Genomic DNA, 23,893 nt, shown 5'->3' on the forward strand with positions numbered 1-23,893 from the left:
AGGGGGACACTGCCATGGGGTCCCATGAGGAGGGACCTGTGCGTCTCTGGGCCCCCCAAATGCTGCACCTCAATGCAAGGAGCCCTTGTGTGCTCTGATTCCTGGCCCTGGCAGCAGCAGTGCCAGACCTGGAGGGCACTGGCAGCACCCCCTGGGCTGAGGGGCTCCCTCCCACAGATGTGGGGCTCATCCCACTGTGTGTTCCCATGCGAGCACCACGCATGCTTACGTGTGTGTCCGTGTGCTGTGGGTGGCAGAGGAAGGACCGTGCTGTTCCGAGCTGCTGGCTACGTCAAGGACCATTCCGAGCTGCCAAGGGCGCCCACGCCAGAGCAGCAGCAGCAGCAGCAGCAGCAGGTGCTGCCTCTCAGCAGTACCTGCCCCGGTACCTGCCCCGCTCCCCTCGTGCCCCCAGCAGATGCAGGAGCCCTCAGCACAGCGCCTGGGCACTGTGTGAGCACCAGCCCTGCCATGGCCTGGCTGGGGGATGCCAGGCAGGACTCCCTGGACGCAGGTGAGGCGGGGGGAATGGGGTGTCTGCTCCTGCAGGCTCATTGTTGGGCTGGGTGGGGTCCCTGTCCCAGGCAGGATCATGAGGGGCACTCTGGGCAGGAGGGGGCACAGCAGTGATGGCCTGAGGTGGGGGCGTGTTGGGGTCAGCTGCCATTGTCCTCCTCTGCACTGCTGGGTGCCAGGGACCCTGGTATCTCTGGGGGCACGGAGGGGCTTTGGGGGCTGCTGGAGGCTCGGGGGTAGAGCAGGATGCAGCGAGGCAAGGATGGAACACAGGGAAGTGAGCTCAGAGACGCCATGTCGGCACTGTGGCCCTGGGCAGGGGGCTCTGGGGGACAGGACCACAGTGCTGAGTGTGGCCTGCCCCACCCAGAGCCCCCTCAGGACTGCCGCTGCCCCTCTGCCTGTTGTGGCAGGTAGGGGCCGTGCAGAGCCGGGCCCTGCGGTGGGGAACAGCAGCACGGAGCCCCCCGGCACGCCGGCCCCCGGGTGGGGCTGCGCCTGGAGCCCCCCCGAGCAGAGGGGCGAGGAGCCCCTGCGGCTGCCCACCTTCTCTGCGGCCGCCCAGGCGCGCGTGGCCGTCACCTTCGGCCTGTTCGCGCTCTCGGCCGCCTGCAACCTGGCGGTGCTGCGGGCGGTGGGCGGCCGGGGCAGCGGCCGGCGCCCGCACATCCGCCTGCTGCTGCGGCACCTGGCCGCCGCCGACCTGCTGCTCACCGTGCTGGTCATGCCGCTCGACGCCATCTGGAACATCACGCTGCAGTGGCGGGCGGGCGACCTGGCCTGCCGCCTGCTCATGTACCTGCGCCTGCTGGCCATGTACGCCTCGGCCTTCGTCACCGTGGTCATCAGCCTGGACCGGCAGGCGGCCATCCTGCGCCCGCTGGCCATCGCCCGCGCCCGCGCCCGCAACCGCGCCATGCTGCAGGCGGCCTGGCTGCTCAGCGCGGGGCTGGCCGTGCCGCAGGTACCCACCGGGCTCTCTGGTAACACACCTGCCCAGCCCCGAGTGTGGTGGCGCTGTCCGGGCTCGCTGCCAGGGCCGGTGGGAGGGGATGGACAGCCCTGTGGGATGGGCACGCAGAGCCGGCAATGGAGTGGCTGTGGCAGTGCCCCCCTCGCCCAGCTCTGCCCGCTCTGGGGGTGCCCCAGGCCCCTGTCAATGCCAGGGTGGTAACTGGTCACTCCCCCCGAGGCTGGGTCTGTCCCTGTGCCCTCCCTGGCTCGGGAGGCACAAACCCCCATCACCCCCACTCCTCTCGTCTGCAGCTGTTCCTGTTCCACACCATCACCCTGCAGCCCCCGCACAACTTCACGCAGTGCACCACGCGCGGCAGCTTCCCCCGGGCCTGGCACGAGACCCTCTACAACATGGTGGGCTTTGCCTGCCTCTTCCTGCTGCCCCTGCTCATCATGGTGTGCTGCTACGCCCGCATCCTGCTGGAGATCTCCCGCCGCATGGGCTCGGGCCTCTGTGAGTGCCGGGCAGCCCCGCGCCGCCCTGTCCCAGCCCTGCAGGGACCCCCAGCTCTCCCCCGGCGCGGGGGCCCTGTCCCAGCCCCGTTTCCCCCCCAGTCTCCTCGCGGGACGCGTCGCTGCGGTGCTCCAGGAACAACATCCCGCGGGCGCGGCTGCGCATGCTGCGGATGAGCCTGGTCATCGTCTCCTCCTTCATCCTCTGCTGGACCCCCTACTACCTGCTGGGGCTCTGGCACTGGTTCTGCCCCCGCGCCGTGGAGAAGAGGATCTCGCCGGCCCTCACCCACGTCCTCTTCATCTTTGGCCTCTTCAACGCGTGCCTGGACCCCATCACCTACGGGCTCTTCACCATCCCGCTCCGGGGGGGCTGGGGCTGCCCATGCAGGCACGGCCCCCCGGCCCAGCCCCCCTCCCCACCCACGGGCTCCTTCCGCTGCTCAGCCTCCTCCCTGCCGCCCCAGCCGGCGGCCCGGGGGCTGGGCAGGCCCCGAGGGGCTGCCAGGGACCCCTCGTGCCACAGCAGCTCCCTGTGACACCGGCTGGGGGCCGCGGGGCAGGGGGCCTGGCGGCGGGGTCAGCACAGCTCCATGGGCATGGAGGCACTGCTGATCTCTCTGCACCCAAAGTGCCTCTGGGGGCTTGGCGCTGGTGGGGTGCCCCCGTCCCCTCTCCCTTCTGTGTGCCCTGAACAGCAATAAAGTGTCCTATGGCCACCTCTTGTCCCTGCCGTGTCCCCCACTGGGAGCTGAGCTGGTGTCCCCAGAGCCAGCACCCCGACCATGGGGGTCACAGGTGCCCTGTCCCCACCGTGGGTGGCTCAGGAGTCCCCAGGCCGGGGCAGATTCCGGGCCATGCCAGCCTGGCCAGGGCTGGGTTCTTCCCTCCCTGTGCATCCGCACAGAGGGCGCAGGGCTGGTCCTGCCAGGGCTGGAGGCAGTGCCGGGGTGCTGCTGCTGCTGCTGCGGGCTGCGCTCCAAACAGGAGCTGCTGGCTGCTGCCCAAGGCTGTTGGGAGGCACCGGGGGCAGCTCTCCCGCCCGCAGCACTGCCCAAGGCCACGCTGCCGGCACAGCCAGCACGGGGGGGAGCTGGGCCAGGGCTGAGGCTGCCCGGGCCCCTCACTGTCCCCTGAGCATCACCAGAGCTGCCCTGGCATCCCCCAGCCCCAGGGAAGGGACCCCCGAGCTGGGCTCTGCCCAGGGCCCCCCGTGCTCCCCTGGCTCCTCAGTCCCCACTGCGCAGAGGGAACCCCATCCCAGCCACTGACACTGCAGCCTCACACAGGGCACACACAGGGCTCCTGCTCCTGCTCCTGCTGGGGGGCAGCAGGGTCCTCCTCGGGCCCTGTGCCAGGAGCGAGCTCAGCTGTGTGGGCAGGGGGCAAGACAGGAGGGCAGGCAGAAGCTGTGCCCAAGAATGGCAGTGCCAGCCATGCTTGCAGGGATTTATTTGAAAATGGCAAAGGAAAAGTCTAGTGGAGTTGCTTCAGCTCTGAAAAATGATCTCACACCTGCTTGAGGGCTGGAGGGCCAGCACACCAGTCACTCCAGGGGTCTTGTGGGGCTCCAGGGAATGAGGGGCTGCAGTCCCAGGCGTGTGTGGGTCCCCCGTGCTTCTGGGGCAGGGATGGGCTTCCCTGGCACGTGTGGGGGGAATGTGTGAGGGGGCTGAGTGTCAGGCACGGACTGGTGTACGAAAATATCACCTGGTACAGACACACCACCTGCTGCCAGCCTGAGAACTGCTGCGAGGGGAGGAGCTGGCAGAGCCAGAGCCACCCAGCAAACAGCCTTCCCTTGGATGCCGCTGGTGCTGTGTCCTGCTGCTGGGAGCACCCTGCCCGCCACAGGGCACCTGGGGTGCAGACACAAACCCCCCCCAGCCCATGGGCAGCTCTGCTGGGGCTGGGGGCACTGGGGGGTGCCAGGGGGCCAGGGCTGCCCCTGCCCTCGGTGGCTGCACAGGGCTCCAGGGGCAGTGCGTGGTCACGTCCCAGTCATGTCCCAGTCACATCCCAGTCAGTCCCAGTAAAATCCCAGTCCCGTCCCAGTCCCGAGGGTGCCCCGGTGCTGTGCTGGTCCCCCCTGCTCCCCAGTGCAGCCAGAGAACGGGGACAGGCTGGCCAGGCGAGGGGACAGGGTAGGCCAGACGATGGCAAATGGGAGGTGATGCTGGGGACGCCTGTCCTTGGGTGGCTGTGCCACCAGCCCAGCAGTGTCACCCCCTGTCCCAGCCTCGCCTGTCCCGGCACAGAGCAGAGGCGCAGTGTCTGTCCCGCTGCCCGCTGCACTCGGGCACAGCCAGCAGCTCTAGGTGCCAGCTCCGCCGCTGCTGGGTCTCTTCTCGGTGAAGAAGCTCTTGAGCAGCACCACCTGCCCGATGCTGACCACGAAGAGGATGAGGGTTTCCCCCACTGACCAGTACGAGACGCGGCCATTGAGCTCCTCGGCTCGGCTCCTGTCCTGCGCCTCCCGCAGCCGGTAGTGGGTCTGGGAGTCGATCACCGCCTTCAGCATCTCATGGATGGTGACACAGGCAGACTCCAGCTGGGGACAAGGACGGGAGCGCCCTGTCACTCCTGACACAGCTCAGCTGAGGGGGCCCAGGGCTGTGCCAGGACGCTCAAGAGCAGTGTTTGCGTGGTAGGTTCCTGCCAGAGCCCATGCAGGGTGGTTCCCCACTGGGACAGAGTACCCACGAGGGCACCCGGATGCCCAGCCCAGAGCGCACACCCAGGGATGGAATGGCTGATGCAATTTCCTCACGTGGGATGGACACGGCTGCTGCAGAGAGGGGAGCTCAGAGCCAGCACAGCCCCCGAGCCAGGCAGGGCAGAGGATGTGGTGTGTGGTGGGGCTGTTGGCCGGCGGTTGGCACTTCTGCATCCAGTGCAGGAGGAAGGGGACACGTCCCCAACTGCCATCCTACAAGGCTGCTTGGGGCTGCAGCAGGACCTGCCTCCCTCCCTGCCTCCCTCCTGGGACCCACCTGTGTCAGGGCAGTGACGCGGTTGTTCATGTCGGGCAGGATGGGCGGCTCGTCGCCCACCTGGAAGTCGAAGTAGACGATTTTGTGGGAGAAGGTGGAGAACTCGTTGCTGAAGCAGAAGGTGTAGACACCCTTGGCCTCGGTGTGGTGCGAGAAGCTGTCGTACTGCTTCTTGGTCTCCTGGTAGATGGTCTTGCCGTTGGGGTCCTCCACGTAGCAGTCCACATCATAGTGCCCTCCGCTGATCACCTGTGCAGGAGATGCATCTCTGATGGTGGCACACGCCCAGCAACGTGGCAAGGGCCCCCTGCCCCTGCCCAGCCCCACAGCTGTGTGAGAGGCCAGCGGGCACCATGCCCATGGGATGGGGCCCAGCCAGGGGAGCCCTGGGGAAGTTGTGCACCACGGTGCCAGCAACTCAGCTGGGGTGCCCATGGCTCAAGTGGGGTCCTGGAGACAGGGACAGCCCTCATGACCCAGGTCAGGGAGGTCAGGGGCGTCCACGGCTGATGTGGGCACATCCCAGGCCTGGCTCTCAGGCGGGCACTGCTGGGCATGGAGCTGGGGCTGGGAACAACTCCTAGCGCAGCATGGAGGGAGCTGGGGTGGAACTGCAGCCCTGCCTGGGGCCCTGCAGGGCACAGGATGGGAGTGTGGGAGAGGCATGGGCAGGTGGCACGGGCAGAGACAACAGCGCACACACGGCAGGGCTGTGGACAAGGGGGCACGGGCAGGCACATGGGCAGGGGCACAGGCATGGGGCACAAACGGGGCGGAGGGACCCGGGCAGGGGGTGCAGGCACGGAGCATGCAGGGCTGCAGGAAGGTACAGGCAGGGTAGTACCTGATAGTCGAGGGTGAACTTGACGCCGCCCTCCAGCTCCTGGTGGAAGCAGCGCTGGGCGCTGTCGGGCAGCTCCAGCGTCAGCTCCGTGCCGCCGGCCCGCAGCGCGCCCAGCAGCGCGGCCAGGCACAGCGTCCGCACCGCGCCCGGCATCGCGTCCGGCACCGGCACCGCACCGAGCCCGGCACCCGCAACCCGGCACCGGCCTCGCACCGGCTCCGCACCGGCACCGGCTCCGCACCGCCACTTGCACCGCCCCCGGCACCGGCACCCGCAACCCGGCACCGTCCCCGCCGCCGGCGCCGCACCGCCCCCGCACCGCCCCCCTGACGTGGCGCTTCCGCTGCGAGCGGAACGGAGCGGGGCGGGGCGGGGCTGGGCGGGGCGGGGCGGGGCGGGGCTGGGCGGGGCGGGGAGGGGCGGGGCGGGGCAGAGCGGGGCGGGGCGGGGCGGCACCTCCGGCCCCGGGGCGGGCACCCGCCGGGAGCCCGGGAACGTTCACCGGCCCTGGGACCCCCCGGCATGTCGGGGCCGGGCACTGCGGGAGCCCCGGCGGTCCCCGCCGCGCTCCCGGGCCCCGTGCGGGCGGCTGGTGCCGGCTCCACGCGAGATCAGCCTCCGTCCAAAGCTGAGCGCTTTATTAATGCAGTGCAAAACCAGTGCACGAGTGTCTGCACGGCCACGGCGTCACCCCAACACCTGCCCCTGCCCCCTGCGCGCACGCAGTCCGTGAATAACCGCGATCGTGGAGCGATGGAGGCTGCGGGAGCCGCGGCTCAAGGCCGGCACAGCGTGCGTGGGGAGCGGCGTGGGGCGGGGGGCCCGCGGGGTCTCGGCTCTGGCGCCGTGCCTGCGGCTGTCCCGGCGGGATGAAGCGCCGGGCTCAGCCCGTGTCACCCTCGGTGGGTTGGCATCCCGGCTCCCCGCCGCTGGCAGAGGCTCCCGTGCAGCCGTGCTGGCACCATCCTGCTCGGGGGGATATCCAGCGCTTCCTGCATTCAGAGCTCCTCGGCGTGGCGGGGAATGAACCCCCTGAGGTTCAGACGCTTCAGAGACGAGACAAGCCCGTCCCGGCCCGCAGCCCACGGGGCTGCGGCGGTGCCGGGTGTGCCGAGCCGCCGCAGCTCCGGGAATCCCGGAGGTGGAGCGCTGTCTGCCTCTCCCGCTCCGGGAGAGCACCGACGCGGTCCGTGGCCGCACCGGGGTTCCGCCCCTCGAGTCCCCGCGTACTGAGCCCCTTCCCCTCCTGGAAGGCACTTCATGAACGCCTCGGCCCCAGAGATCACCACCGGGGACTCCGGGATTCGGTGAGAGAACGAGCAGAATGTAAGAAAAGCGGATTGCAACTAGTGAGGAATAAGTGAACTGCAGGTGGGATCCTTGGCACGGAGCTTGGCGATCTAGGACGGTGCGGGATCGATGTCCCGATCAGCCCGCGCCCGATTCAGCCCCCGGACTCAGGGCTGAGCCCCCTGGCCACCAAAGTGTCCCCGGAGCCAGTGCCCACTCTGTGGGACCCGTCCCGTCTCTGCGGGGACAGCACGGCCCTGGCCACCTCCCTGTGAGCAAACGGGGCACGGCTACTGCGCCACGACCTCCTCAAAATCGGAGAGGTGCCGCATCTGCTCTGCCTGCATGGAATGTCTGCGGAGGAGCTTCCTGTGGGCCCTCAGATCGCCCCGCCTGGGCGAGCCGGGTGTGAGGGGCACCAGCGGCTTCAGCGCAGCTGCCAGCGGGGAGGGGGCTTTGCTGGAGCCGATGTCAGGGATCGGGGGGTTGGGGTTCACGTTCAGGGGGGGCAGGTATCCTGGCCTGGCGTGCGAGATGTGGTCCAGCAGCAGGGTTCCCGACCCTCGCCGCTCCAGCAGGCCGGGCGGCCGGCGGCGGCCGGCGCTGGGCGATGTGCCGGTGCTGCCGCAGGGCGAGTCACCGCCGCCGTCCGGCAGGGCCAGCTGCGACCCGCTCAGCCTGCGCCTCTCGGACTGCGCCTTCCCCGCCTCGCCGACCGCCGGCTCCCCGTTGTGTTCGGTGCCCGGCCTCCGCCAGAGGGGAGCGTCCGTCCCTGCGGCGGAGCTGGCGGCCGAGCCGGTGCTCTCCGGCTCCTCCGGGAGCGTGGCGCTCCGTGACAGGCACGGGTGGGCGCCCGGGCTCTTCTCGTGGGAGGCTTTCCATGCCAGCGGCCCCGGTGCCTGCTCATCCACTGGGGGGAAGAGGGAGGGGTCCCTTCCCTTGCTGCTGCTGCTGCTGCGGGCGAGGGGGGGCTTCTTGGAGAGCGAGAGGTCGCCGAAGCCCGTGATGACCTCGCTGTCGGCGCAGGGCCGCGTGTCGTCGCGGTGACTGGAGGCCGCCAGCACCGAGGGTGCCACCAGACCCCAGGGCTCCGAGCGCAGCCGCTTCAGCCGGGGCAGCTGGGCTCTGCGGGCAGTGCCAGCTCGCTGGCCCGGGGAGGGGGGCTCGGTGTCCGCAGGGTGAGAAGGGTGCGGGGTGAGAGCGCTGCTCTCCTTCTGGGCAGGGGAAGGCGCTGAGACGGGAGTTTTCAGGTGGGCACTGGAGGGGGCTGCGCTCTCCTCGAGGGGAGCCTTCTCCTTGAACTCCAGCGCCGGCGCAACGTTCAGGTACTGCTTGGCGGTCTTGGTGCCGGAGGCTGATGTGTCCATGGTGATGATGATCACCTCCTTCCCCTTGGCTCTGCAGGCGTTCAGGAGGTGCTGCAGCACAGCCTTGTCCTCGGCGTTGATGGCGTGGACCAGCGCTGAGGCTCCCGAGTGGTCCTCGAGGCTGGGGTCTGCCCCGCTGTCCAGCAGCAGGGACACCACGTCCCCCCCAGCCCCGCGGATGCAGGCGTGCATCAGCGCCGTCTTGCCAGACTTGTCCTGGATGTTGGGGTCGGCTCTGTTGTCCAGCAGGTACTTGACCATCTTGGCCTTGTGGCTGCTCTGCTGGTCCACGTGCGTGGTGATGCAGGCCACCATGAGCGCGGTCTCGCCCTTGTCGTTGCTCTCGTTGATGTAGGCGCCGCCCTCGAGCAGCAGCCGGGTCAGGCGCAGCCGGCCCAGCCACACGGCCTTCAGCAGGGAGTGGCCCCCCAGCTCCAGCTCCGTCCCTTCATCCATGGCTGCTGCTGCTGCTTCCCCTGGGCGATGGCAGTGCTGCCTGTGGGGGAACCACGGGGAAGAGGTGAGCCCCACTGCTCTGTCCCTGCCGTCCTGGCATGCCCAGCTCTGGGCCCTGCCCCACGTCCCACTGCCCCTGTGGCCGTGTCCCCCACCTCGTGCAGCAGCTGCCCGGATGGATGCTGGGGTTCCCCAGGAGATCAGGGAGCTTCTGATGGTCTCCACCGGCCCGCTGTGTCTGGGGGGCCCCAGCATGGAGCCCATGGAGACTGTGTGAACTTCCCTGATGGCTTCCTGGGCTGGAGCCGGGATCTCTGCCTCCTCACTGCCGGAGGGGAGCAGAAGCAGCCACAGTAGTGCTGTCTATTGTGTTTCTACCGCCCCCTGCTTCTGCCGCCCCTCTGACCCCGCTGCCACCGCTCCTGCTGTCCCTCCCTGCCTCGCTCCTCAGAGTGCTCCTGGAGAGGGCACAAGCCTCCCGGCACTTCCCCACCCATCCCTCCGTGCCCTCCATGGGATCCTGCAGCCCCTGTACTCACGGTCAGTGCTCGCTTTGCTCCCAGCCCTTCCCAAAAGCGCCCACGGTGCCGCTGCCTGCCCATGAGCTGCCCTCGGCCCCTTCCCGTGGGGACCCGGGGAGACCCGGGCGGCGGCTCTGCCCCGCTCCGGCCGGGACTGGCGTCCCCCGCGCCCCTCCGAGCCCCGTCCATCCCTCTGCCGCCTCCGCCGCCGCCCCCGGCCGCGGTGGGGATGGTGGGGCGCGCACCCCGCCCGGTACCTGCTGCCGGTGCCCCCGCCGGTGTTCGGTGCCGCTCTCCGGCGTTGGTGCCGCTGCCCCGTGCGCTGTGCCGGTGCCGGTATCGGTGCCGGGTGCTCCGTGCCCTGCGCCGGTGCTGGTATCGGTGCTGAGTGCCGAATACCCTGTGCCGGGTGCCGGTGCCGGTGCCGGTGCCGATGGCAGTCGCTGGTGTCGGTGCCAATCGTTGGTGCCGGTGCCCGGCGCTGCGCGAGGAGGAGGGCACGGGGGGCGGCGCGTCCGCCCTCAGGTGGGTGCGGGGAGCGGCGGGCGGGGGTGTCCGTGTGCGGGGGGCTGCGGGGGTCTGTATGGTCTGTGTCCGTGTGCGGGGAGCTGTAGGGTCTGTATGGTCTGTGTCCGTGTGCGGGGAGCTGTAGGGTCTGTATGGTCTGTGTCCGTGTGCGGGGAGCTGTAGGGTCTGTATGGTCTGTATCTGTGTGCGGGGAGCTGCGGGGGTCTCTATGGTCTGTATCTGTGTGCGGGGAGCTGTAGGGTCTGTATGGTCCCTGTCCGTGTGCGGGGTTCTGCGGGGTCCCTGCCCGTCTACACCCACCCGTGCGGGGTCTCTTGTGCGTGCCCTGCTCCGGGGGCTCCCCAGACCCGAGCGGCCCCGAGCCCGCGGCTGTCCCCGCTCGGAGCAGGGCAATCACGGCCCCCGAGCCCCTCTGATGTCGAAGACAGCGCGGTTTGAGCGCACGCCTGGGGCAGCCCGAGCGCGCTCTGGGGCACAGGAGCGCTCCGCGCCGTGCAGGGCCAGCTGGGCTCCGTTCTGCTGCCCTCGGTGCCACCCCTGGGCACTGTGCTGCCTCTCTGGCCCTCCTTCGCCCCCAGACCCCGCAGCCGGGCAGGAGCCTGCCCCCCATCAGCTTCCTCCGCCTCCCTCGGTGTCCCTTTCGGAGCAGTCCCGGCACAAGGGGAATTCGGAGGAAGGGGGAAATGGCCACAGATGCCCCGACCACCACCCTGACCCCCGGGGTTCTGCTCTTCTGCAGACCCATCACAGCTGTGAGGGTGTTTGTCATCACACCCCCCGCATCACATTAACATTTGGGGAAATTTCTCTTGTGATTAATAAAGTATAATCTAATATTGCAGCGCTCTTCATTCAGAGATGATGACAATGAGAATCAGAGCCAGTAGAGAAATTAAGTCAGTCTTACTATGTTAGGGAACATTTGGCAAATCTTATGGCAGGTTCCTCCTGGCTTGGTAACACAGACACTCTGCAGTAGCTGCCTAAACTGGCCATAAACCCCCCAAAAAATGTGTTTATCTGTCCATTTTCTGATGCATGAGCACACCACTTGTCAAAAATAAACACATTAACTCCTAACAGCAACATAACATAAACACCTTGACAAAATAAACACCTTAAAAATAAACTCCTGCAACCCACAAATTTAGAAGAGACAAGCTGGTGGCAGGAGGAGCCCAGATGAAGCCACCACATCCCCCTGGTGAGGGGGATCTGCTCCCAGCGTGGGTTAGGGGTAGTGACAAGGAGGGAGGAGGGAAGGTGCCTGATGATTGCAATGAGGAGAATGCTGGAGGTAAGGCTTGGGGAGCCCCCTCCCCTGCAGGACCCCCTTCGTGCTCTGCCCCCTGGCTGCTCCTGTGAGCTCTCACCCCTGTGCTGCACCCCAGGCTGGCTGCTCCTGGCTGGAAAGCAGGAGTCACCTACCCCTGAGGATGTTAAACCCCAAGAATTCCCTTTCCTGCTCCACCAGCGTGGCCTCACAGCCTTCAGGTGTCCCTGGGTGGGAGATGCCCCAGCAGGGAGGGGAGCCTGGCGATGCCAGCTCTGTCGTGCCAGCCCTGGGAGGGGAGCAGGATGGCCCCTGCCTGCTGCCAGAGGGCCTCACATCTGCCCCAGCCGTGCCCTGGCTTTGCAGAGCCAATGTGTCCACCTGTCTTCATCCTCCCTGTCTTCCTCTGTGCCATCCCTGAGGATGCCATGGCAACAGGCTGCAGGGGTGGCTGCTGGAGAGGCTGCAGCTCTGTGCGGGCTCTGAGCCGTGGGTTTGGTCTCAGCAGAGCCTGGGGGCAGCAGGACAGGCTCCAGACACGATGGGTTTGGGACAGAACTGGGATGGGGTGGCTGTGAGGGGGCTGGTGCCACCTCAGGGTGCTCTGCCCACACGGAACAGCCCTGCAGGGTGTGGAGATGGCGATGCCAGTCCCCTGTGGCACGGGGGGCACCCAGCGTCCTCACCTGGGCAGGACAGAGAGGGCAGAGGTGACAGAACTGTCACTGCAGAGGTGCTGGGTGCTTTGTGGGGCCATCCCAGCTCTACCCCACCTGGATGAGCAGCCAGGGAGCTGCCACCCCTTTATTGGAGCCTGCTGACGTTCTGGTTGGGGTCTGGCCCTGCCTGGAGAAGGGGGAGCTGTAACGGGGGAGCTGGAGAAGGGGGAGCTGCTCCTTGTCCCCTCTGGTGGCTTTGCCCGGAGCCGTGGTGAGCCTTGCCTGGCGCAGCAGCACCTGGGGAGGGCTGGGGAAGCAGCAGCTCAGCCCAGCCCGGGGCTCCTCAGTGAGGGATGGAGCAGGTTTGTGGGACCCCTCACTCATCGTGGGGCACCTCAGTGAGGGATGGAGCAGGTCTGTGGGACCCCTCACTCATCCCGGGCACTGCCGAGGGCACGGGGCTGGCACACGCCTCTGGGGGCAGAGGGGTGTCCCAGGGGACCTGAATGGGTGATGATGCAGTGGGGGCTGATGCAGGGGGTGATGCAGTTGGGGGTGATGCAGTGAGTGATGCAGCGGGTGATGCAGTAGGTGATGCAGGGGGTGATGCAGTTGGGAGTGATGCAGTGGGTGATGCAGTTGATGATGCAGCGGGTGATGCAGTGGGTGATGATGCAGCAGGTGATGCAGTGGGTGATGCAGTGGGTGATGCAGTGGGTGATGCAGTGCTTCTGGAAGAGCCTGCATCACCCAAAAGCAGCTGCATCATCACGGGGAGCGGCACTGATGTCTCTATAGCAACCGTGGGGTAAAAATAGTGCAGCAGCTTCAGGGAGCTGTCAGGGCCTGGCAGGGACTGCTGCTGGCGTGGGTGCGTGGGGAGCAGGGCTCAGCAGGGAGCAGGGCTCAGCTTCCCTGGTTTATCCCCAAGCCTCATTTTAAGCAGGAGCTGGAGCTTTCTGGGGCTCTGACAGCCCAGGGAAGGGGGAGCAGGGTGCTCTGGCTGTGGGGCTCTGGCTGTGGGGCTCAGGCAGCGAGCAGAGCAGCACAGAGCCCCTGTGCTTGTGCCCTCACTCCCTGCGTGTGCCCCGTCCCTGCCCTGGCCTGGCTGGGGGCAGTGACAGCAGTTTGCACAGCAGGGGCTGCAGGTGCCGAGAGCAGAGCAGAGGATTCCCCGTGCCCTGATCACACCTGAGCCCTCCCTGCCGAGGTGGTGAGCTTGGATCCAGGCTGGATCTGTGTCCCTGGATAGCTGCACCAGCCATGGGCCTCTCAGCTGGCTGTGCCTGCTGTCCCCTCTCTGAGCTGGGACCTCCATGCCCGTCCTGAGTGGAGTTTCAGCCTTTCCTGTAGGCAGCAGGGTTTGGAGGTGGCTGGCAAAGGGATCTCTCCAGACTCTGCTCCTCAGTGTGGGGAGCTGGTTTGGCTCAGACTAGCAAATTGCGGAAAGGTCTGGAAATCAGACTGTGGTGGTTTGTGCCACTGAGCAGCCAGAGCTGCTCCCCTTGGTGTCTCTGGTGTCAATATTTGCTCAATGCTGAGTCTTGGAGGGTGGCAGCTTGTGTCCCTTGCTGGGCCCTGGGGATGCTGAGGGGCCCTGGACCATCCTCCCTCAGCGGCAGCAGGGCTGGAGCTGTCCTGGCGGGCAGAGGGGCAGGGGATGGTGTTTGTGTCCCTGTCCCCTCCCTTGGCTCCTTGTGCCCCCAGGTACCCTGTTCCCCCTCGTTCCCTCTCCCAGTGCTGCCGTTGCTGTTGCCTTGACAACACATCTCCATCCCTACCCCGTTTCCCTCTGTGATCTGCACATCCCTGCGCCTCCCCGTGGGCTTTCCCCCGGGGGTGCCCCCGAGGGGCAGCAGAGCCCCCTCGCCTCAGGAGCTGGAGATGCCCTCGGTGCCAGGGCGGAGATCAGCTCCTGGCAGCAGGGATGAATCTCTGCGGGCGGCACGGGGGATGAGGCCTCTTGTGCTGTAACGGTGAATCACCGAATCCCAGAATGGCTTGGGAGCTCCTCAAAGCCCATCCAGTGCCACCCCTGCCATGGCAGGGCCACCTCCACTGTCCCAGGTGCCCCAAGCTCCATTCAGCCTGGCCTGGGACATCCAGGGATGCAGGGGCAGCCACAGCTGCTCTGGACAGGCACAGAAGGGATGGAGTGACAAGGCAATTTGTGTGATTATTTACCAATTGAGGTGACAGTGTGCTGTGATGGGGCAGGGGGAAAACAATGCTTGAAATCTCTGGGTACTGTGTTTATTGCTTGTGGGAATGGGCGATAAATTCCTTGTGTCTTTGGGGTTATTTTGGGGGGGTTTCTGGGTTTTGGATAGGTGATTCCCTGCCCTGAGCTCCTGGAATCAGTGCTGCAGCTCTGGGACACAGGCACTGAGGTCCAGTGTGTGCCTTGCCATGGGATGGGGATGTGGCTCTCACCCAGCATTGTCCTGTATTTCCTTAATATTATTGAACTAAGTTTTATAAATATTCATGGCAAGAAAATCAATGCAAAAATATTCCATTGTCTTATTTTGCTCTTTTAATTTTAGAAACTCGTTTTCTCTCGAGGAGCCATCACAATGCTCTTTGGGTTGTGTTTGACTCCCAGTACTGGGGAATCCCCGCAGGGAACAGCAGCAGGAAAAGGTCAGTGCCTGGTCCCTGGGCATGGCAGAGGTGTGGGGCTCCAGACTGAGCTGGGGTAAAGCCCAGGATCTGAGCTGCTGGATCCTGCCTCAGCCAGAGCTGGGGGATCAGATGTCTTAGGGAAAGCTCTGGGGATACCTCCGAGCTCCTTCCACTGCCTAAAGGGCTCCAGGAGAGCTGCAGAGGGACTGGGGACACAGGGGCTGGAGTGCCAGAACGAGGTGGGATGGCTTCCACTGCCGGAGGGCAGGGATGGGTGGGATGTTGGCAGGAATTGTTCCCTGGGAGGGTGGGCAGGCCCTGGCACAGGTGCCCAGAGCTGCTGTGGCTGCCCCTGGATCGCTGGCAGTGCCCAAGGCCGGGCTGGACAGGGCTTGGAGCACCCTGGGATGGTGGGAGGTGTCCCTGCCATGGCAGGGGCGGGATGAGCTGAGCTTTGCGGTCCCTGCCATCCCCAAGGGCACCGCACCCCTGCCCCGGGGCGGCCCCGCAGCCGCTGCTCCGAGCCTGCCGGAGCCGAGGAGAGGCTGAGCGGAGGCAGGAGCAGATCCGAGTTTGCACTGCTCGGAGCGCGTGTCGGAAGAGAACGGATCCGTGTTTGATGACAGAGCGCTGCAATAACCTGCAATTAGCCGCGCTCGGTGCCTGCGGGGGCGGCGCTCCCGGCAGCGCCGGGCTCAGCCATGCTGCGCCGTGCCCGGGGCAGTGCCACTGGGGCTGGCAGCGCCCCTGGGACCCTGCCCTGTGCCCTGTGCCCTGTGCCCTGTGCCCTGTGCCCTGTGCCCTGTGCCCTGTGCCCTGCTGGGGCTCGGCTGCTGCCCTCCGTGTGTCACCCCGAGCCCTTGGCTCCCGTGTAGTCATTGCTGGGGCTGAGGCAGGGCTGGCAGGGACAGCGCCACGAGGGACAGCGGGATGTGCACACGCGTGTCCCCGCGGCCGCCCCTCGTCCCGCGCCCCAAGGGCTGCATCCACTTTAATATCTCCGCCGAGCGAAATTTCCTGGTGCGGCTTTCATGTCCGCCGGGACACTTATGAAATATCCGGCTGCTGTTTTTGTCTGAAGCAGTGGAATTTCCTATTCGGGACTTTAATATCGGTGCTGCGCGCTCGGGGCGAGCGGCGGCGCTGGCTCAGCCCCCGCCCCGGGCCCGGCTCCGCGGGAATTCGGCTGCCTCAGGAGTTTCCCGGTGCCGCTAAGCCGCCTTTTCATGGCTGATCGCCCTCCTGCCGCGGGGCAAAGCCAGATCCACACTGACAGCCCGCCGGCGGCTGTTTGCGCAGGGATCACACGGGGTCCCGGCCCCCGACCAGCCCCTCATGCACAACCCACATCTGGGGCTCCGGGCGCTCACCCCACCCTTTTGGGGCTCCCGGTAGCTCCAGGCACCCGCCCCGGCCAGTTTGGGGTTCCCGGAGCTCCCGGTGCTCCCCAGGGCAGCCCCCAGTGCCCAGGGATGCCGTGACCGCCCCGGTTCTGTCCCTCAGCCGGCTCAGGGCGGGATTGTGGGGACAAACCTCACTCCATTTTGTGCGTCCACCGCCACCTCCACACCTCCCTGGGCAACGGGAGCAGCCGAGGGGCTGCCTGGGCTGTGTGTGGAGCAACCCTGGGACCCCCGAGCGCTCGGAGCCCACCGGTGCCAGCCCGGTGCTGTGTGTGCCCAGAGCTGGGGTGTGGCGCGGTCACATCCCGCCCGTCCCTTGGCCATTGACGGGGGGTGACAGAGCCTGGCCCAAATGCTGGCCCTTCCCTCTGTGCCCCAAGGGTTTGTGGCAGGGACTGGCTGCGGCACAGCCCTGGATCCCAAAGGGCTGCAGAGGGAGAAGGGAGCAGTGCCTGGCACACGGCAGTGTGGCACCACTGTGGCAGTGTGGCACCACTGTGGCACTGTGTCAGTGAGTCTGGGGGGCTCAGACTCCCACTCTGGGGCTGAGTCAGTATCTGGGCCCAGCCAGGGGTCAGGAGGGGCCCCAGCTCAGGAGCAGAGGGTTTAGGGGTGCACCTTTGGGGGTGGGTTTGGGGGTGCATCCCCTCCCCAGGCCATGTGCCTGCAGTGCAGCTCTGACATGGAGCTGCTCCTCCACTTTTCTCCCTGCCCTGATGCCTGACCTGGGAATTCTGGGGGTCTGGGGGGCTCGGGGATGCCCTGCAGCCCTTGTCAGGCATCAGGGTGTGCAGGGAGAGCAGGGCAGTTCTGGGGGTCTCAGTGCTTTGGGGAGCCCCTGGGGCTGCAGCAGTGCATGGCTGTGGGGCTGCAGCGGTGCATGGCTGTGGGGCTGCAGCCGTGGGGGCTGTGGGGCTGCAGCAGTGCATGGCTGTGGGGCTGCGGCAGTGCATGGCTGTGGGGCTGCAGCGGTGGGCGCTGTGGGGCTGCAGCGGTGGGCGCTGTGGGGGTCACGGGGGCCAGGGCAGCCCCGGTGTGGGCTGTGCAGCCCATGAAGTTCAGCCAGGCCAGGCTGTATCCCCTGGGGAAAGAAACCTCCTCCCTGTGCTGGTGCTGGCTCTTTCCTCCCCCTCCAGCCACGCATCCATGGGCAAGCACCCCAGAACTGGCATTGTGCTGGCACTCACTCTGCTGAACACCTCAGTGGAGGAAAGGTCTGACAGGTGGGAATAGCTGGAACGCTGGGAAAAGGAGGATGGACATGTGGAGGGATTCCTGGGTGCTTTAGAGCATCGGTTTGCCATGCAGGGCAGCCCCTGTGGGACCCCCGGCAGCCCCGGGCTGGGTGGGACATGGGCTGCAGCCCCCCAAGGGAGCACAGAGACCCCCTTACCTCATCCCAGGGGGGATGGGGGCACAGAGACCCCCTTACCTCATCCCGGGTCCGCTGCCCTGGTCCCTCTGCAGTGCTCATCATTTCCTCCGACTGCCGTGGCTGGAGATGGCCGGCAGGAACTCACCTAGAAACCCAGGGAAATGTTGGGAATAAATGGCTTTAAACGGGCACAGTTGGAGGCACAGGAAAGCACAGGAGTCTTACACTCATTGCTTACTTTTATAATGATTCTTTTCGTTGATCCCAAAGAATTCCCAGCTAACTTCACTGAAACACAAAGCAAAGGGTAACGCATTAAAAAGCATTTCAAGACCTTTTCCAAAAAGATGCATTTTCCTGCTGGAGACCTGCTGCAGATGCTGAAACAGAAAACCCCGGAGTGACGGGACCCGCCAAGTTTTACTGAAAAAAGATGTTTCAGTATCCCTGCGTTTGCTTTGCGGAGCTGAGCGCACATCTGGAGCTGCCCAGGCACGGACGGAGCCGCAGCTGGAGCCGGGACAGCCCCGGGATAGCGCGGCGGGACGGTGCTCGTGTCACCCGCATACCCTTATCAGTTCTCCGTCCAACAGTCAGAGTGCAGAAGCTGGGCTGGAAAAGTGATAAGGGCACGAGAGCGGCCTCAGAGACTCCAGCGGTGCTGCCGGTGCATCCCGCGGGTCCGGCCGGTGCGGTGCGGCGGGGCCGGTGAGCTCGGGGTGCCCCGGTGCGGCGGGGATGGAGCTCGGGCTGTCCCGGTGCCGCTTGTCCCGGTGCCGCCGGGGAGCGCGGGGTGCCGGGGCCGGTGAGCTCCGGCTGTCCCGGTGCCGCTTGTCCCGGTGCCGCAGCCCAGCCCGCCCGGCGGCCCGCAGCGAGTGCCCCGCGCCCTGCGCTCGTCTGCTCCGGCCCCCCGGACACTCCCCATGCACAACTTTCATAAGCGAGTCCCCTCCCTGCGGGGAGGGCCCGGCCCCCGGGGCTGAGCCGGCACCCGGCCGCCGGGGCGCGGTGGGACCTGCCCGCCGCCGGATTAAGCCGAATAAATCGCGGGGGTGCAGCCGGGCGGATTCGTCTGACGCTGCAGAAAGACGCCCACAGCCGCACGGACCCCAGCCCGCCGTGCCCCGGGACCGGGGCTGGGCTGTCCCACCCCGAGAGGCAGGAAAGGCCCAGGGCAGGGGCAGGGAAGGGTCTGGTGCCCCTGCTCCTGCCCCAGCTGCTCAGACAGGTGTTGGGGCACCTGTGCCAGTGGTGACACCCTGTCCTGTGCCCCGCGGCAGTGTCACCGTGTCCCCACGTGCAATATAGCACCTACACTGTCCTTCACATCCCCCTGAGCAGTTCCTCCCGTCACACCTCAAGGAGAGCAGCTGAGCCTGGTCTGTCCTGGGCAGTCATGGGCATCCCTGGCCACGCAGCAGAGCCCAGGATGTGTGTGGGCCACGGCCAGCCCTGGCCAGCAGCACCCTCACTCCATGGCCCCCTGACCCTCACTCCAGGCCAGCCCTAGCCCCCAGCACCCTCACCCTCAGCCGTGCCGTTCCCAGCCGCAGTGCAGCCGAGGCTGGGCCGTGCAGCCCCGGGCAGGTGGGTCCTGCCGTGCCCCGGGGCTCTCGGGGCGTTGGCCGCGGGCAGGAGCGGCCCCGGGCCCGCAGGGGACTCGGGCTGGGCCGGAGATTGTCCCGCTGTGAGTCAGCAGCGCCAGCCCCGGAGCTGCCCCCGGGCCGGGCCGGGCCAGTTGTCCCCGCTCAGCTGCCCTGCCCTGTGAGCTGTGGGAACTCCTGCACGTGTGGGACACCAAGGCCTGTTGGCTGTGGGCTCTCAGCGGCTGTGGCCACAAACCCTTCTGGTTTTGGTCCAGGTTTATTTGCTGCTCAAAGAACAAAGATGGGGATGGGGCCAGTACACCTGGCCCGGTGGGCAGGGAGGGATTTGGAGCCTGTGCTCCCTGTGTCCCCCGAGGCTGGGACACTGTCCCTTGCCCCACCAGAGCCACCCCACGGAGAGGGAGATGGTGACAGTCGTGTCCCCTCTGTTTTGGATGGTGTGAGATAGGGGGGTTTGGCAAACCAGGGCAGCAGCAAAGGGCTGTGAGAGCATGCCACTGGTCTAAGGGGTCCGTGTCCAACCAGCACCCCCTGCCCCAACTCCCCCTGCCCAAAGACCCGCGGCTGCAGCCGGGGCATGGCCGCAGCCCTTCTCTGAGCTGTGAGGATCCCGGGCAGCGTTGGGACAGCCAGCGCTCCCGGTGCAGCCGGCCCGGCCCGCAGCGCTGCCCGCGGCTCCCAGGGCGCTCCCACCCGCCCAGCGCCCCCGGGCACGGCGGGAAGCGCGGCCAGACAGGGCCCGGGGGCTGGCTGCGGCCCGAGCCAGGGCTTTGATGTCCCTGAGCGTGCTGGGCAAGCACAAAGCGCAGCGCGGCCGCGGGGCCCCTGTTGGTTTGGGTGATTATGTAGCTGAGCGGCTCCGGGATGTGAACATCCAGTGCAGAGTAAACAAGGCTCATCCCCAAAAGCGCTGCTTGGCACGGGCGCTGGTTCCCGCGGTGGCAGAGGGGCTGCTGTCCCCAGGGCAGGGCAGGGCAGCAGTGGGGCCGGGTCTGAGCAGGTGGGGATGTGACAACCACGGGGTCCCAGAGCTGAGCAGGTGGGGCTGTGACATCCATCGGGTCCCAGAGCTGAGCAGGTGGGGCTGTGACAACCACGGGGTCCCAGAGCTGAGCAGGTGGGGCTGTGACATCCATCTGGTCCCAGAGCTGCAGGGCCGGGATTGTCCCACCATCTCCTGTCTCTGAGGCAGTCACGAGGGGCTGCAGCCTTGTGTGCCAAGCAGAGCCCTGTGTGTCTGCCCTGCTGCTCCCATCAGCAGGTTCATTTGTGCTGCCTGTCCCCCATCTCTGTTATTAAACAGTGAGAGCTCTCCCGCTGCCGCTGGAGGCCGGCGGGGGCGGGAATCCCCCCGGGGTGGGAGGAAATTGCGAATACCTCCGAACCATCCCTGTGCCTGCTCCGAGCAGCGCTGGAACCCCTGGGGGTGCGGAGGGCCCGGCGTGTCCCTCCAGCACCGCGGGTGATGTGCTGGGACTGGCACCAGACTGAGCTTCCCCAAACTCCTGCTTAGCTCTGTGCCCACTGCTTGCCACACCACCTCGTTCCAGCCCCCTGACACGGGCAGAATCTTACCCAAACCTCCCGCCTGGCCAGGCGGCTCCAAAACCTGCCCGACCTGGCCTGAAACGCTTCCAGGGAAGGGGCAGCCACAGCCTGTGCCCTGGCCAGGTGCCCGTGGTGGCGGTGGGGCTGCACTGCTTCCCGCAGCCGCTGGATGTCACCTGCAATATGGGCCGGATGTCACCTGCAATGTGAGCTGGATGTCACCTGCAATATGGGCTTGGTGTCCCCTACAACATGGGCTGGATGTCACCTGCAATATGGGCTGGGTGTCCCCTACAATATGGGCTGGATGTCACCTGCAATATGGGCTGGATGTCACCTACAGTGTGGGCTGTGCGGGCATGGCTCAGACCCGCACGGCTCTGACCCCACAATCTCTGACCCCACACATAGCTCAGACCCCGCACATCTCACTGCTCCTCCTGCTGCTCTTGACACCACACTCACTCCACGAGGCTTTTTTCCCCAGAGGGTGAATCATTCCCTATTAAGGTTCATTTTGGCATCCACATTGCTCTGCTGTAGTGGGATGCTGCCTTTTAACACTCAGGTTTAGGAACTGCAAGGGAATCACAGAATCCTGGAATGGTTTGGGTTGGAAAGGACTCCATGGACCATCTCATTCCACCCCCGCCATGGCAGGGACACCTCCCACTGTCCCAGGCTGCTCCAAACCCCATCCAGCCTGGCCTTGGGCACTGCCAGGGCTCCAGGGGCAGCCACAGCTGCTCTGGGCACCTGTGCCAGGGCTGCCCACACCCACAGGGAAGAATTTCTTGCCAAGGTCTGACCCAAACCTGCCCATACCCAGCTGTTTGCCAGCCCGGTGCCATCCCAGCCCGGTACCCTCCAGCCCGAGGGGGCAGAGATAATGCAGCCCCAATGCCAAAATTGCTTTTCCCAAGCTTAGCCGGGTTTTTCCAAGCTCTGCCCCTGCCGGGTTTCCAGCAGGACTCTGCAAGCGCTGGCTCTGCACAGGCGGGGCTCGTTGTGGCCGCCGGGGCTGGGGCTGAGGATGAGGATAAGGATGAGGATGAGGATGACGCTGGGGCTGAGGATTAAGATGAGGCTGAGGATGAGGCTGAGGATGAAGGTGAGGCTGAATCGGGGCTGCTGCCGGCGCCGGTGCCGGGGGAGGGCGGAGGGACAGCGGCGGCACCGGGACCCGGCCCTGGGGGCACGGGGAGCGCCTCCCCCGGTTCCCGCAGCAGGAGCTGTGCGAGGGAAGGGAACGGAACCGGTACCGCGATCCCTGGGACAGAGGAGCAGCGCCGGCCGCTGCTGAGCTGTGCCGTGAGGGGCAGGTGGAGCCAGAGCCGAGTGCTGCAGCACAAAGTGCTGGGGCTTGGGAAAACGTGTTCTCCCCATAACCTCCTACTCAGCTGTGGCAGGAGGAGGGTGAGGAGCTGCAGCGTGCCCGGCACTCCGACTGCCCCTCAGCATCGTGGCTGCGCAGGGGTCGGCTCCGGGAACATCGGGAAGGAGAAACCAGGGGACGTGTGTCCAGAGCCCCGTGCCGGCACTCGGAACCCCCTGCCCTGCACTCAGAGCCCCCTCCCAGCACAGCCCTGAAGCTGAGGCTGAGCCTGGGGCTGAGGCTGAGGTGGCACTGGTGCTGTCCCAGCCTCCACCCTGACGCCAGTGTCAGGGCATCCTCGGCGTTCCTGGGCCTTCCAGAAGAATGCAAACGCAATAAAGGATCAGAGGTCAGTGAGCAGGAGAGCAGGGTATTTCTGGAAAGGCCGGCAGCGGCGATTGCTCACAGCCCGGCACACATGGCTGGCACTGGCTGGGCTGGCACAGGGATGGCACACCGAGGGTGTGCCCCACACTGGGATGGCAGCACCCGGCCCGAGTGCACAGTGCTTGTGGGGACAGCCCTGGGTCACACAGGGTCACCCTGGCCTTGGGGGGGCCCAGGGAAAGGGAGGCACAACCTGCCGGAGTGAGACCAGGCGAGGGCACGGAGCTGCTGCAGGGCTGGAGCTCCTCTGGAGCCGGGCTGGGGAGCTGGGGGTGCTCACCTGGGGAAGGGAAGGGTCCAGGGTGAGCTCAGAGCCCCTGGCAGGGCCTAAAGGGGCTCCAGGAGGGCTGGAGAGGCATTGGGGACAAGGGATGGAGGGACAGGACACAGGGAATGGCTCCCAGTGCCAGAGGGCAGGGATGGATATTGGGAGATTGGGAATGAGGAACTGTTCCCTGTGAGGGTGGGCAGCCCTGGCACAGGTGCCCAGAGCAGCTGAGGCTGCCCCTGGAGCCCTGGCAGTGCCCAAGGCCGGGCTGGAGCAGCCTGGGACAGTGGGAGGTGTCCCTGCCACGGCAGGGGTGGAGCAATGGGGTTTGTGAGGTCTCTGCCAGCCCTCGCCATTCTGGAATTCTGTGATTTGGCAGCTGTTTTGCCCTCTCCCGAGCTCAGAGTGTGTCTCACAGGCAGAGCCTGTGCACAGCTGTGCTGCAGGTGTCTCTGGAGCAGAGCTGAGTGAGCGCTCCCTGCACTTTTCCAATTACAAACTGGATCAGAGTCAAATATTCCGTGGGATAAAGGAGTATCCTGACAATGGACCCACATCACGAGGAGCTGGTGCAGTCAGATGGTCCCTCCTCATTTCAGGGATGCTCCTTGGCTCACCAGCCAGACTCCATGTCCCAGGCAAAGCCCCCTGTGCCCCTGCCCCATAGGATAAACTGTCCCAGTGCCTCCAGCCGGGCACAGGCCTGGGCAGTGCCACCCCGTGGTGGGTGACCGTGAGAGCAGCCCTGTCCCCAGCCCTGTCCCCTATCCCTGTACCCCAGCCCTGTCCCCATCCCTGTCCCCAGCCCTGTCCCCCATCCCCTGAGCCCCAGCCCTGTCCCCAGCCCTGTGCCCAGCCCTGTCCCCCATCCCTGTCCCCCAGCCCTGTCCCCCATCCCTGTCCCCCATCCCTGTCCCCCATCCCTGTCCCCAGCCCTGTCCCCAGCCCTGTCCCCAGCCCTGTCCCCAGCCCTGAGCCCCAGGGACCCCGGCTGCACGCGGGCTCAGCCCACGGGCTCCTCTCCTCGGAGCCTTCGGCGGGGGACGGCTCCTCCTCTTTCCTCATCCCCATTTATTTTTGGCTCCCAAGTTGTCATAAATGATTTGAGCTCAACAGTTTTTAAAATTTGAACTCCAAACAGCTATTTAAAGCCTCGACAGGATGCAGGAGTGTATTAGGAGATTATTTTTAGAGCCTTTCTTAGGGTGAGAGGCTCGCTCAGCATCACTTGCTCCCTGTGACGGACTGAGGCCAGCGTGGGAGCCCCTCTGAGCACCGTGGGGCTGCCGGGGGGATGTCCTGGGTGGGGAACGGCAGGACCCCCACCCTCAGTGCCAGGGGAAGCCAAGCAGGCACAGAGTGCCCGGTCAACAAATGCCTGGGATCAA

The 23,893-nt window shown here is 66.2% G+C and overlaps 3 protein-coding genes across 6 annotated transcripts; 1 reads left to right on the forward strand and 2 right to left on the reverse strand.

The window, feature by feature from the left end:
• Positions 1 to 238: 238 nt before the first annotated feature.
• LOC141730538 (putative gonadotropin-releasing hormone II receptor) lies at positions 239 to 2,715 on the forward strand. 2 transcript variants are annotated; one of them, XM_074549012.1, is made up of 4 exons: positions 239 to 514; positions 930 to 1,480; positions 1,783 to 1,987; positions 2,089 to 2,715. In XM_074549012.1, the coding sequence occupies exons 1-4, from the start codon at positions 472 to 474 to the stop codon at positions 2,523 to 2,525; spliced, it is 1,236 nt and encodes a 411-aa protein (XP_074405113.1). In that variant the 5' UTR covers positions 239 to 471; the 3' UTR covers positions 2,526 to 2,715. The 2 variants fall into 2 exon arrangements, with proteins under 2 accessions (XP_074405113.1, XP_074405112.1); XM_074549011.1 differs by having other exon boundaries at positions 239 to 1,480.
• Positions 2,716 to 3,421: 706 nt separating this feature from the next.
• Positions 3,422 to 6,121, reverse strand: TMED3 (transmembrane p24 trafficking protein 3). The gene is made up of 3 exons (XM_074549031.1): positions 5,824 to 6,121; positions 4,980 to 5,228; positions 3,422 to 4,537 (listed from the first exon to the last, which is right to left on the reverse strand). The coding sequence occupies exons 1-3, from the start codon at positions 5,974 to 5,976 to the stop codon at positions 4,301 to 4,303; spliced, it is 639 nt and encodes a 212-aa protein (XP_074405132.1). The 5' UTR covers positions 5,977 to 6,121; the 3' UTR covers positions 3,422 to 4,300.
• Positions 6,122 to 6,294: 173 nt separating this feature from the next.
• On the reverse strand, positions 6,295 to 10,769 carry ANKRD34C (ankyrin repeat domain 34C). Of its 3 annotated transcripts, none has more exons than XM_074548981.1 (3): positions 9,832 to 10,769; positions 9,715 to 9,792; positions 6,295 to 8,976 (listed from the first exon to the last, which is right to left on the reverse strand). In XM_074548981.1, the coding sequence occupies exons 1-3, from the start codon at positions 10,752 to 10,754 to the stop codon at positions 7,404 to 7,406; spliced, it is 2,574 nt and encodes an 857-aa protein (XP_074405082.1). In that variant the 5' UTR covers positions 10,755 to 10,769; the 3' UTR covers positions 6,295 to 7,403. The 3 variants fall into 3 exon arrangements, with proteins under 3 accessions (XP_074405082.1, XP_074405081.1, XP_074405083.1); XM_074548982.1 differs by adding an exon at positions 9,092 to 9,261 and having other exon boundaries at positions 6,323 to 8,976; positions 9,715 to 9,854; XM_074548980.1 differs by having other exon boundaries at positions 6,300 to 8,976; positions 9,715 to 10,769.
• Between the last annotated feature and the right edge of the window lie 13,124 nt (positions 10,770 to 23,893).

Source organism: Zonotrichia albicollis, chromosome 11, assembly GCF_047830755.1.
Source record: "Zonotrichia albicollis isolate bZonAlb1 chromosome 11, bZonAlb1.hap1, whole genome shotgun sequence".
Classification (NCBI taxonomy): Eukaryota; Metazoa; Chordata; class Aves; order Passeriformes; family Passerellidae; genus Zonotrichia; species Zonotrichia albicollis.

Coding starts and splice junctions, on each gene's coding strand:
- LOC141730538 (XM_074549011.1), top strand. CDS start 488: ATGCCAGGCAGGACTCCCTGGACGCAGGTGAGGCGGGGGGAATGGGGT. Junction 1,481..1,782: donor CGGGGCTGGCCGTGCCGCAG/GTACCCACCGGG, acceptor TCTCGTCTGCAG/CTGTTCCTGTTCCACACCAT. Junction 1,988..2,088: donor CCGCATGGGCTCGGGCCTCT/GTGAGTGCCGGG, acceptor TTTCCCCCCCAG/TCTCCTCGCGGGACGCGTCG.
- TMED3 (XM_074549031.1), bottom strand. CDS start 5,976: ATGCCGGGCGCGGTGCGGACGCTGTGCCTGGCCGCGCTGCTGGGCGCG. Junction 5,229..5,823: donor AGTTCACCCTCGACTATCAG/GTACTACCCTGC, acceptor TCTCCTGCACAG/GTGATCAGCGGAGGGCACTA. Junction 4,538..4,979: donor GCGTCACTGCCCTGACACAG/GTGGGTCCCAGG, acceptor CCTTGTCCCCAG/CTGGAGTCTGCCTGTGTCAC.
- ANKRD34C (XM_074548980.1), bottom strand. CDS start 10,754: ATGACAAACACCCTCACAGCTGTGATGGGTCTGCAGAAGAGCAGAACC. Junction 8,977..9,714: donor GGCGGGGGCACCGGCAGCAG/GTACCGGGCGGG, acceptor GTTCCCCCACAG/GCAGCACTGCCATCGCCCAG.